The sequence below is a fragment of the Miscanthus floridulus genome, unplaced genomic scaffold (assembly GCF_019320115.1).
Source record: "Miscanthus floridulus cultivar M001 unplaced genomic scaffold, ASM1932011v1 fs_487_1_2, whole genome shotgun sequence".
NCBI lineage: Eukaryota > Viridiplantae > Streptophyta > Magnoliopsida > Poales > Poaceae > Miscanthus > Miscanthus floridulus.
The window spans coordinates 25181-37687 of NW_027096826.1; the positions used below are offsets into that span (position 1 = coordinate 25181).

The window sequence follows — 12507 nt, forward strand, 5'->3', positions numbered from 1 at the left end:
GCTAGAGCTGTTCTTTTGACAAGGCTGAACTTTATGACGGCCGAGGGCCAACTAGATGTGGACTACAGATGACAACGGAGAATTTATGAATTGTTCTTGTGTGTATGCTTATGTGCTGGACACCTAGATCTGGATGTCCAGACGGTGGACATCTGTGTTGGCGTGTGTTGCTGAACTATGTTGCTATACTGATTAGACTAATGAGTATTCCAGGATTTATGAATCTGTGATCTTTTATGAATCTATGAACCTTTGCTAGATTTATGCAAGTGTGAATCTGTGAACCTTAAGATTTATGCATGTGTGTTGCTGTATGTGGGGACGGGGATCCCCGCAGGGACAAAATCCGTGTCGGGGATCGGGGATGGTGGAGGAAGGCTCCCCGTGGTTGTTCGCGGGGACAGGGACGGAGAAAATTCCCCCCGCGGGGACAGGGACGGTGGCTTATTCTCCGACGTGGAATTCCCCGTTGCCATCTTTAGTCATACACATTCTCTCTCTCCAACGACCAATGTATGTCTGCCTGCCTATCTCGATTTGTTTACTTAATATAAATTATTTATTATTTTGCAATCAGTCACTTTATTATCAATAGTTAAAGACGAGCGCCGCATGAAGACGGGAAGGTGTGGTAGAAAAGCTGGATTTCCATCTCCATCTCCTTGTTGTTGGTTATGTTCAGTTGTTGATTGAGATTTGAGAGGAGGGGAGTAGAGTACTAGAGTGAGAAGGTGGGCGTGGAATTTTTTCCTCCAACCATGTCGTTCATGTAGTCATGTCCACCAACACGCTAATCTAGTACTACTAGATCGATCCTTCCTGCTAGTAACAGTAACAGCAGCAGAAGCTGAAGCAGAAGCAGAAGCAGCGCAGCTGCTTTGGGTTTGGGGGCGGGCGAAAAGGAGCAGCTAGCTGCTGCTGCTGCCTTGCTCCCTTTCCCTCCCTGCGCCTGCGGTGGCGGTGCCTGCGAGATAGGGGGGCCGGAGGACCTCGCAAGCCAACTTCCATGGCTGACGCCTTCTCCGCCGCCGCCGCTGCTCTCCTCCTCCACGTGCACTTCCACCTGCTCCGCTTCCTCTCGCCGTCCGCTGCGCAGCCTGGTGAGCCGCCCTGCCGTTCCCATCCATCCCCCATTCTCTTCTCCAAAGATTCGTTTTTTTCTTGTTGTTTTGTTTACGGCGGCGCCGCCCTTTCTCTACCCAGCTTTACGCATTCATACTCATAGCCAATGTCATGGGTGCGAAATGTTCCAGCTTCTCCAGGAGATTTGCGAAATTGCAAGCAGATGAATGTGCATATCCACCACACTGACCCCCTGTTTGATTTTGGGGTCCCCTTAATTAGGCCTCGTTTAGTTCTAGGTGTAAAGTTTGGGGTGTCATGTGTTCGGATACTAATAAAAAAAACAAATTACAGAATCCGTCGGTAAACCGCGGGACGAATTTATTAAGCCTAATTAATCATGTGTTACTGTATCACTTTATTGTCAATTTATGGACTAATTAGGCTTAAAAGATTCGTCTCGCAAAGTAGTCGCAATCTGTGCAATTAGTTATTTTTTTAGTCTATATTTAATACTCCATGCATGTGTCCAAACATTCGATGGGATAGGGTGTAAGCTTTTGGAGGAGGAACTAAACAAGGCCTTAGTTAGTTTGCATTCCATAAATGATACTAGCAGTAAATCTAAGCTAACGGAGTAAGCAACTAGCTTGGGGACTTGTGTGTTCTACTAAATATAAACCTCACCATCTTTAATTCAATTTGCCCCTTCCCATCCTGCCCCTGCAGGTTTCATCAGCTTGGACTGCAGGGGAGCTCGTGATCGCACAGATGCCATCGGGATCCAGTGGACCTCCGACGCCACCTTCGTCTCCGGCGGCGGCCAGACCGCGCAGCTGCTGGTCCAAAACGGCCTGCAGCAGACCCAGCAGCAGCTGACCACCGTGCGCTACTTCCCCGTGGACAACAGGAAGTACTGCTACACCATGAACGTCAGGAACCGGATGCGCTACCTCGTCAGGGCCACTTTCCTCTATGGCAACTTCGACAACAGCAATGTCTACCCAAAGTTCGACATCTCCATCTGCGCGTCTCCCTGGTCCACCATTGTCGTCGACGACGCCACCACCCCCGTCGTTGAGGAAGCCATTATCTTGGCTGCTGCTCCCACGCTCAGTGTCTGTCTCTCCAATGCCAGCACGGGACAGCCCTTCATCTCTACTCTCGAGCTTCGACAGTTTAACGGATCGCTCTACTACACCACTGATGAGACACGCTTCTTTCTTGGACTGTCTGCGAGGATAAATTTTGGCGCAGAAAGCAATGATTCAGTGAGGTACTAACACTGCACAACTCCGTCCATACTCATGCCTTTACATTGTACATAGGCTTCACACCTGGCCACAGTTATAAAATAGAATTCTATGTTAATTAAAAAAATATAAACTTGAGTTATAACCAGAACTGCATTTTGTTTCATGCAAACAAATAACAGAAGAGTGTTCCTTTTCTTGTTCCACAGATACCCTGATGATTCATTTGATAGAATCTGGGAATCTGATTCTGTGAGGAGAGCAAATTATCTTGTTGATGTTGCTCCAGGGACTGAAAGAATATCAACTACAAAACCCATATTCGTCGGTACCAATGAAGAACCTCCTGAAAAGGTCATGCAAACAGCAGTAGTTGGCCAGGATGGGTCCTTGAACTACCGCCTTGATTTGGAAGGTTTCCCAGCAAATGCTTGGGGAGTCTCATATTTTGCAGAAATTGAAGATCTGGCACCAAATGAAATGAGGAAATTTAAGTTAGAGGTCCCTGGCATGCCAGCACTCAGTAAACCAACTGTTGACGTGGAGGAGAATGCTCAAGGGAAATATCGTTTGTATGAACCAGGCTACACGAATTTGACACTTCCGTTTGTTTTCTCGTTTGGGTTCAGGAAGACGAATGATTCTTCAAAGGGACCTATTTTGAACGCCCTGGAGATTTACAAATATGTCCAAATTACTATGGGATCACAAGATGGTAAGCAAATTGTGCACGGTTTTGCTACCTTTTCTTTTTCCTAGCTGCAACAACCCCTTATGTTTCTGAATAAGAAATCCACTTTGGGACTGAATTGGTGTATGCAACATTGACAGCAAATATCATGGCCAGCATGGTATCACGATATTCACAGGAAGGTTGGGCACAAGAGGGTGGTGATCCGTGCTTACCAGCATCATGGTCCTGGGTGCAATGCAGTTCAAAAGCTTCTCCAAGGGTATTCTCAATGTATGACAACCATGTCATTCTGCCCTCAATTTTTTGCCTTGATGAAATAGTATTTGACACCTAATAATTTTTTTTTTCTTGCAGCACATTGTCTGGGAAGAATATCACAGGAAGTATCCCTGTGGAACTGACAAAGTTATCAGGGCTGGTTGAGCTGTAAGGACTGAGTACTTTATTTTTATCTTGTCTAAGTATTTGGCTTATATTGTCTGATCAACTTATGTCGGTTAATGCAGAAGGCTTGATGGTAATTCGTTTTCTGGCCAAATTCCTGATTTCAGCGAATGCCGTAATTTGCAGTATATGTGAGTTTCCAGTTTTTTTGATAATATGTTATTCTGAAACGATTCTACTAATATACGGTGCTTTTCTTCATTCTAGTCACCTTGAGAACAATCAGTTAACTGGTGAATTGCCATCTTCTTTGGGAGATCTACCTAACCTGAAAGAGTTGTAAGTTAAACATCCTTGTGTGCACCTTGTCTTAATCTCTAGACTTTGGAGATCACTGTATAGTATTTCTTCAATTTATTTTCCTTTGACTTTTTAAATTTGTATTCAATTCTTACATTTTTTTCTGCTCAAGAAACAAAAAGACAAATTGATGTTAGTGATTTAGGCTTTTTGATATGAGTACATCTGTGTGAGGATCTTTATGGAATAAAAGTACCGCTCTTATTATGAACTAAAACTTATGCAGATATGTTCAAGACAACGAGCTGTCTGGGCAGGTTCCAAAAGCACTTTTCAAGAGAAGCATTATTTTGAAGTTAGTATCCTGTCCTTAAAGTAGACTATTAATTTCAGATCATGCTTTTGAATACTAATGTGGCTTGAAAGCCTTCACTCTTCAGTGACATCAAAATGCTTACATATGTAGATCAAATAGCTATGCTGTTCTTAGAATGGTCGCATGACTTCCATATGTTCTAAATTGTTACATGCCTGCAGCTTCTCAGGCAACAGTGTCCTTCACATAGTAAGCAATGGCATTAGCCACACCATAATAATTGTTATATGTGTGGTGATTAGAGCAATTGTCTTACTGGGTGTTACTATTGTATGCTATTTCATTACATGTAGGAGAAAGAAGAAATCTCATGAAGGTACACACTCTTTAGCTCAATTGACATATCTGATATTATGCTAGGGCATGCAGTGATTCTTTTGCCATCTCCAGACACTGTTGTTATTGCAGCACCAGCAAAAAAACTTGGTTCATATTTTAGTGAAGTAGCTACAGAATCAGCACACAGATTTTCTTTCTCTGAAATTGAAGATGCTACTGACAAATTTGAGAGAAGAATTGGCTCTGGAGGCTTTGGCATAGTATACTATGGGAAGTTGGCTGATGGGAGAGAGATTGCAGCCAGACTTCTCACAAATGACTCCTATCAGGGAATCCGAGAATTCTTGAACGAGGTTTGTTCTCATACTTCACCACATTTGTTAAAAATATTTGCATAACCGGATAAACCCTTCTGTATATTTTTATGCAATTTTCAATTATGTCAGCCTGAAATATGGACCTTAGTGTTCTTGCATATATATAGCTGACTAACATCTTATTTCAGGTGACATTGCTTTCCAGAATACATCATAGACACCTGGTTACATTCCTTGGTTACAGTCAGCAAGATGGCAAAAACATATTAGTGTACGAGTTCATGCATAATGGGACACTAAAAGAGCACCTTCGTGGTAAGTCCACATCCAACTGGTGGTAAATCTACGTTGTATGATCAAAGACAAACTGTCAGTAGGTGGATAGTTATTCTGCCACAAGTTTTGTTTCTGGTATATAACTTAAAAGAATGCTTCTGTTGTACTGTTGATTTTATTTTACATCTTTTGGAACTGCAGAGCATTCACAAATGCTTAATTAACTGAATTCAAACATGAAGTTAGATCAGATTCTGCTTAATGATAGACAGGCTTTTGTGTATGACAGATAACTCTAGTTTAGCTCTCAATTGTGATTCAACCCTAGCAGCAACATTAAGTGTTAGATGATAGCACCCCATGGTCAATAGAGAAAACATATTTTTCGCAAAAAAAAAAAAAAGAGAAAACATATACAAATGAGGGTAAACTTTTGGTGGTGTTTCACAGGAGCTGATAATGTAAAGATAACTAGCTGGCTGAAGCGTCTTGAGATTGCAGAAGATTCTGCAAGAGGTTTGTGGTCTGCTGGTTTCACAATTCACTAATTGTATATTGAATATGGAGAAATTAGCCACACCAGGGTTCTGATTCTGAATGTGAAATGGCAAAAATCAGGTATAGAGTATCTGCACACAGGATGCTCCCCAACAATCATCCATAGAGACCTGAAGAGCAGCAACATTCTCCTAGACAAGAACATGAGAGCAAAAGTTGCAGACTTTGGGCTATCGGAACCTGCAGTGGATGGGTCTCATGTGTCAAGTATAGTTCGAGGAACAGTGGGATACCTGGACCCAGAGTAAGGCCAAGCAATCTGACTGAGGTGTTTTGTATCATTCTGTTTCATCTTCTCTTACATTCGATTTTGTTCTGGTGTGGTTAGGTACTATATCTCGCAGCAGCTGACAGAGTAGAGCGACATCTACAGCTTCTACTGGAGCTCATCTCTGGCCATGAACCAATCTCGAATGACAACTTTGGGCTCAACTGCCGTAACATTGTAGCGTGGGTAAGAAGAGAATAGTACTAGCATCAGTTTTGCTTCCTGTTCCGTCAGTGACGTTTCTGCTGAAGCAAAAGCAATGGATGTAAAAACTGAAGTAAACGAATGAACCTGGCAGGCCCGATCGCACATCGAGAGCGGGAACATCCACGCCATCGTTGACGAATCGTTGGACAGAGGCTATGACCTGCAGTCGGTGTGGAAGATCGCGGAGGTGGCGATAATGTGTGTGAAGCCCAAGGGCGCGCAGAGGCCTCCCATCTCGGAGGTGCTCAAGGAGATCCAGGACGCCATTGCCATCGAGCGGGGACCCCAATAGATGCAGCGCTCTATCATCCAGCAGCAGTTGCTCGTGTCCAACAGCAACAGGTCCATGGGTGGTGCCTCGTCGTCCGCGAACAACAATTCAGGTAGTACTTGGAGCAGAACGGAGCATCCTTCGACGAGCTGCTCATGCGGCCGGGTCTCAGATGAGATGAGAATATTGCAGCAATCCTCAGCCTTATTTGTATGTATGTATGTATGTATGTATATGTACCTACGTATGTATGGACTATGGGTTTCCAGTCTTGAGTCCGTTTCATTCAGGTAGCTACCTACTCATAGATTGAGAACCACTAAGTTGTATGTAGAGGAAACCATCTAGCTCGAGAACCACCCAGTCCCTGAGCTGTATGTAACGCGTAAGGATTTATTATGTTTAGCTAACTGGGGACTAAGGGAACAAAGTTTTGGCAGGCAAATCGAAGCATAGTGTTTGTTTTTAAGAAATGTTAGGGGATTTTTTTTTTTTGTTGAAACAAATGAAGTAATGCTAGCAAATAAACCAGTGCAGTATCGTATATTATTATACCATGGGTAACACTGACAGATTATGACTTTCCTGTAAACCGTCACCTCAATTCCCTTAATTAACATAAACTCAATTCCCTGTGCAAAACGCATGTACTCGCCAGTCAACTACCAAGTTAATACAGCCACCGATCACCAAGTTACTACAAACACCGACCAAAATCATCATGTACAGACACGAGAAATCAAACTGCCATCAAGCCAAGCCCACCTAAGCTTCTTAATCTCTTTCACTCACAAGTCACACTACACCACATTATAGACATCTCTCTATCTATTTCAGCTTCAGCTGCTTTGTTCTTCTCGGCACATAATCTTTCTTTTCACTCAAGCTTCTCAAATCACAGAGGAGAATGAACCTGATCATCAACAAATAAACCAAAAGGAAGCTCGGTTTTCAACTTGTTTGTGCACCAGTACATAAAACACCTGCTCTCACTAACAAAAAAAAAAAAAAAACTAAATGGCATGCATACCTGGTAATTTCAAATGGCTGGACCAAAACTCAGGTTCATTTTGATCAATTCCAATAGCAATAAATACTCGTGTACCAGCTCATAAGCACAACACCGTTATCCACCTCATGTATACTATGTGTTGTGCAATCAATTACTTCCACAAAATGCCCCAAGTTAGAACATGTCAGCTCAAAGTCACACATTATCCCAGGAGACAATCACATTCCAAAGGCTCTGTTATAGATATCATTTGAACCCAGCATGTGCAACTTGTTCGCTTCACTTGGATATAATATCCTCGACATGTCTGACATAGGGGTGTTATTCCCTTGTCTCGAATCACTCCACCCATCCCAGTGACCATTTCTAACCTGTGAGTTTCTGGGTTGTTGAGGAATTTGCACATAAGGGGATACAGGACCATGGTTCTGAGCTAAAAATCTGGATACCAGGTAATTATCATTCATATGGTTCAAGCCATCCTGCATAGGGTCTGTGAATCTCAGGTTTTGATGAGACTGCACATTTGGCTGTACATGTAACTGAAACCTTGGATCGCTACTTGCTGGCTGCGACTGTGCTTGAAAAGCAGGAGAATTTTTCATCTCCAGCCCTGAATCGCCAATTCCAGGCATCAGCCCTTTGCCCACAGCCAATATAGCAGGATCATCAAACTCCATATCACTTTCGTGCCTTCCAAACTGAGATTGGTAATGATTACTGTTGCCACCCAAAACAGTATCCCGGAGAAGATTGTCTGTGAAGAACCGCAAAAGGCATGAGAAATCAAACTAGTTATAGGAAAATAAGAAAAAATACTGAGACAGGAAACAAACTTTGGTATGTTGAGCCATATGACTTATTAGACCCATCCTGTGATGAAAATCCAGAAGAATATGCAGAAGGAAATCTAGAAGGGGGGTTAGGGCCATCCTGTGATGGAAGTCCAGAAGAAAATGCAGAAGGGAACCTAGAAGAGGTATTAGGTCCATCCTGAGATGAAAATCCAGAAGAAAATAGAGAAGGCAGTCTAGTAGGGGGCTTAGACACTTCCTGAGCTGAAATTCCAGAAGAAAATGCAGAAGGGAAACTAGGAAGGGGGATAGACCCATCATGAGACGAAATTCCAGAAGGAAACCCAGGAGTGGGGTTCAAACTATCCTGGGATGGAAATGCAGAAGAAAATCCAGGAGGGGGGACTCTTGCTGATGCTGAAAATCCTGGGGGTGCAGATATTTTAGACCTCGATGTACCTGAGAAAGCAAATTCTTCGTAAGCACATAAACTTATCACTGGTAAACATAAAAATCACATAATAAGCACCAACAGATCAACAATCTATTTGCATGAGTCAGAATATCTTTACCAATACTGAATGAAAAATAAGTGCAGCACACAGAAATAAGTTCATTCAATTACAGTACCTATCATTCAATTTTTTTTTTTTTTGCGATTTACAGTACCTATCATTCTGCTCAGTCAGGCAAAGTAGTGAAAAGGTATCATAGTACTCACCAGCAGTTGCCATATCTAATACACCAAGAGAGTTGCTATTGGAAAAATCATTTTCCAGAGATTGGAATGCAAGGCCATTCTGGTAAATATTTCCTCGAGAATTCTGGGGCAGCAAACTGAAATTCTGCTCAGTACCAGTACCACAGTTTCTGACAGATGAATCTAACAAGTTTCCTTGGTTATCCTGTCTAGCAAATGAAAATCTGGACTCTTTGCTCCCAGTTCCTGATTTCCATGAAGGCGCAGTGAAATGGACATCATTATTTTCAGATTCCCTAAGCATCCTAACAAAATTGTTAGCAGTCGAATATGAATCATCCCACGGATTAAACTCTGACGACAACATATCAGAAATTATTCTGCTCTCATCCTTATTTACGCTTATGGTCTTGTCAAAACTTCCTATACTATCTGAACCCATTGCTCTATGCTGATGACTTCCTATTCCAGGATGTCCAGAAACATTACCATGTGTATATACAGTCCCTAGCCCATCTTGACCTCCATTTGGCAAGACATAAGTGTTATTTATTGAAGAAGAAAACCCCGTCTGTGAAGCAGCTCTAGTGCCAATCGTCAATGCAGGGTTACTTTCTGTATCATTCCACAACAAATTATCCAATGTACTAGGAAATTGGGCAAATGACGAATATGATGGTTGCTTTGAACCATCCAGTAGTATACTATGAAGTTTGTCAGTGAGCATTGAAGAATCTACTATATCATTTAAAGGAGTCACACTACAATTTTGCAGCTCTGAACTCCAATCAAGACACTTATCAGAACTATATTGACAAGATAGAATAGTATCCTTATTTTCTGAAGGTAAGACGAGCTCATCAAGATTGATATGAGATTGGTCTTTGTCAAAATTCTGATCCATGGGCACATCAACAGATGTGCATGGCATTACATCTGATTGTTGATTTCCTGCCATACTCTGAATATCATTGTTGCCACCTAAGTTTACTGAAGATATTTGAGCAGATAGCTTCTCCATGTCAGTGTTCCTGGATCCAATATCCTCCAATATTTTCTCCCCAGCAGCATGACTAGATTGGCAGTCTACGACATTTGAAGTAGGGCTTTTGGGAGTAATATTGGTAAATGAGTGGTCACCATCACTCGTACTTACATCTGATTTAGATATTGCTATACTTGATACAAAATCTGAAGGACTTTTGCTGGTAATATTGTTCATTGTTATGTCTTTCTTAGATAAAACCAGTGGCTTAGATGCTGGATGGGTTAGCTCGCCATTTTCATTTGCAACTTGATTTTCATCGCTTCCTTTTGACATCCCATCTGATACTACAATGTCATGGTCATTCCAAGCTGAAGGTATTGTCGAGAAATCTATGTCCAGTGATGATAGAGCTTGTGTTTCCTTTGAAATACCAGGCTTATACGGCTGCAAGGTTTTAGAGTCTTTTTCTGACACTTGCTGTCCTTCAGACATTTTTGTTGCTGTACTTGTATCATCATTCCACGAAGAGGGTGTTTTTGTACTGGAAATTACTGAAGAACTTGAAAATGGATTACTCTGTGATTCTGATTTAGGTTTTGTATGAGATTGTGATGATGTCGCCCCAGTAACTGTTGCCCTGGCATTCAAATCACGCTGCCCCCTGCACATAAAAAAGGGGGAAAAATCAGTAACACAGTCCTCAGCTTCAATGCATAGCAAAAAGGTAGCAGAAGACTTTTAGAGGAACCATACCATGAGGCAGCTGGTGGAAGTGTGGACCTCCCAGAACTACTGTTTGGAGGTGAAAGTCTGGGCTGGTTGGTAGTATTCTGCACAGATGGTGGCCAGTTAATGGAGTATGTAAGCCAAAACATGATGAAATATCAGCGATTAAACCTAGACTAGAAAGCAGCATTAAGTTTTAAAAAATGGCACGTCTTCCAATGCACTTTGAATTTTCAGCATAGAGAACATACAAGTGTTCCATTCTTGAATGTATGCTTGGCTGAAACCACCGCACTGTAAGAGAAATCATCTCCTGGAGGAGGCAACACAGTGCCTGTACGTCTTTGTGAAACACTAGATGCCATCTGGGGGACTCTAGTCCTGACAGGAATGTAGAAGAGTGAATGAAAAGTAGCAATTGAAACTATCAAAATTGTTTTAACACAAAGTTCATCAAAGCAGTACTTTAATAATATAATAAAACATCCACATTGAAGCACGCATACTTTTTTCTAAATCAACTTACAAAGAACACCAACAGCTTATACATAATAAAATTTGACAAAGGGATGAGTTCATCAAAGCAACACTTAATATAATACGCATCCACATTGAAGAAGACACATTTTTGTAAATAAACCCACAGAGAACACCAACAGCTTATACATAGTAAGACTTTGCTTGCATGGCTTCAAGGGACTAACTATTATATCCAAAAGTGGAAAATAATTTTTTTTTCAAAAAGGCAATGTGAGTACAAGTAGTTTAGACAGAGAAGGAAAGTGATAGCCAGGACTAGCACATGACTTAGGGCTAAAATGGATAAGGAAGCAGAACAAGAAACTAAGGTTCCACAACATATGTTAAAATAGCTCAGTACTACCTCGTATATGCTGAGATGATCTCATCTTTAGTAAAACTATCCTCCTGACCGCCTACATCATGCAAATAGAGACAATCTGGATTCCCACATGTCTGAGAAAAGACAAGAAACATTCAGGATAAGTGAATAGGGTAGTAGAGTAAGTACCAAGTAAATGAAGATATCAGAACGAAGCAACAATTGTACCATGTTTCGCAGCCATGCATGGCAATACTTCGTGGTACCAAAGCATGCCCTGCAACAGTCAACAACCATTTGAGTTACTATGTTGTGCAAAACTTAAAGAAGAGAACAAAGTATAGAAACTCACCTTAACACTTTCCCTTCCAAGACAAAATTGTGTACAGCTTGAATACACCGGATGGCCTCTTCTTCTTTGGCATAAGTAATATACCTGTACACATTTGACAAGAATCCATCATTGCTTAAGCAAGAGCAGAAATTTTGTATCTAACTCTTACACAAAGAGAACCCTCCCTACCGTCACAAATAAGACGTCCACAGTCAATAACGTATACCTTTGACTGCTAGTTTCCATTGCTTGCAATAATTACAAAGTACAGAAATATCATAACATTATGCAACTACTATTCAAGACAGATATGCTCATTTCATTTTCACATATTCAATCTAACTATGTCAAGAGGTGTTGATGATCAATGTTTAAATACTTAAGACTGCACACAGCGTGTCGGGTATCGATATTAGGGATACTCAAAGCAAGGAAGTTAGCGCCCACGCTGACTTCCACGGATGACTCGAGACGTATTAAAAGGTCTCACCCGACCCCAAGGCCGCGGGCTCCGTCTCGCCCGACCCCGAGGACGCGGGTTCCGTCTCGCTCTCACCAAACCCCTTGGGTGCAGGCTTCGTCTCGCCCGACCTCGAGGCCACAGGCTCCGTCTCGCCTGACCCCTTGGGTGCGGGCTCCGTCTCGTCCGACCCTAAGGACGCGGTTTCCGTCTCGCCCAACCTCGAGGACGCAGGTTCCGTCTCGTCCGACGGGGACCCATAACGCCGCCAACCACTCTAGGTCCAAGCGTATGGGCCTGGGTCAAAACTCTGACGCCAGGGAAGAGGCTGGCACGCCTCGATGTAACCCGTGGCCATGACGGGCCATACCTGGGGATTCACATCAAGAACAGTGTCGGACGTGCCG

General features: G+C 42.4%; 2 protein-coding genes across 2 annotated transcripts; one reads left to right on the plus strand and one right to left on the minus strand.

Moving 5' to 3' along the window:
• Positions 1-604: 604 nt before the first annotated feature.
• On the plus strand, positions 605-6708 carry LOC136531952 (probable LRR receptor-like serine/threonine-protein kinase At1g67720). The gene is made up of 15 exons (XM_066524606.1): positions 605-1100; positions 1792-2338; positions 2525-3030; positions 3147-3279; positions 3364-3435; positions 3516-3584; positions 3661-3732; positions 3980-4048; positions 4231-4385; positions 4460-4701; positions 4854-4980; positions 5392-5457; positions 5560-5743; positions 5828-5953; positions 6066-6708. The coding sequence occupies exons 1-14, from the start codon at positions 1007-1009 to the stop codon at positions 5856-5858; spliced, it is 2367 nt and encodes a 788-aa protein (XP_066380703.1). The 5' UTR covers positions 605-1006; the 3' UTR covers positions 5859-5953; positions 6066-6708.
• Positions 6709-6762: 54 nt separating this feature from the next.
• On the minus strand, positions 6763-11992 carry LOC136531951 (uncharacterized). Its single transcript, XM_066524605.1, has 9 exons — positions 11659-11992; positions 11535-11583; positions 11349-11440; positions 10717-10846; positions 10493-10569; positions 8773-10400; positions 8094-8510; positions 7276-8014; positions 6763-7158 (listed from the first exon to the last, which is right to left on the minus strand). The coding sequence occupies exons 2-8, from the start codon at positions 11535-11537 to the stop codon at positions 7476-7478; spliced, it is 2886 nt and encodes a 961-aa protein (XP_066380702.1). The 5' UTR covers positions 11538-11583; positions 11659-11992; the 3' UTR covers positions 6763-7158; positions 7276-7475.
• Positions 11993-12507: the final 515 nt, after the last annotated feature.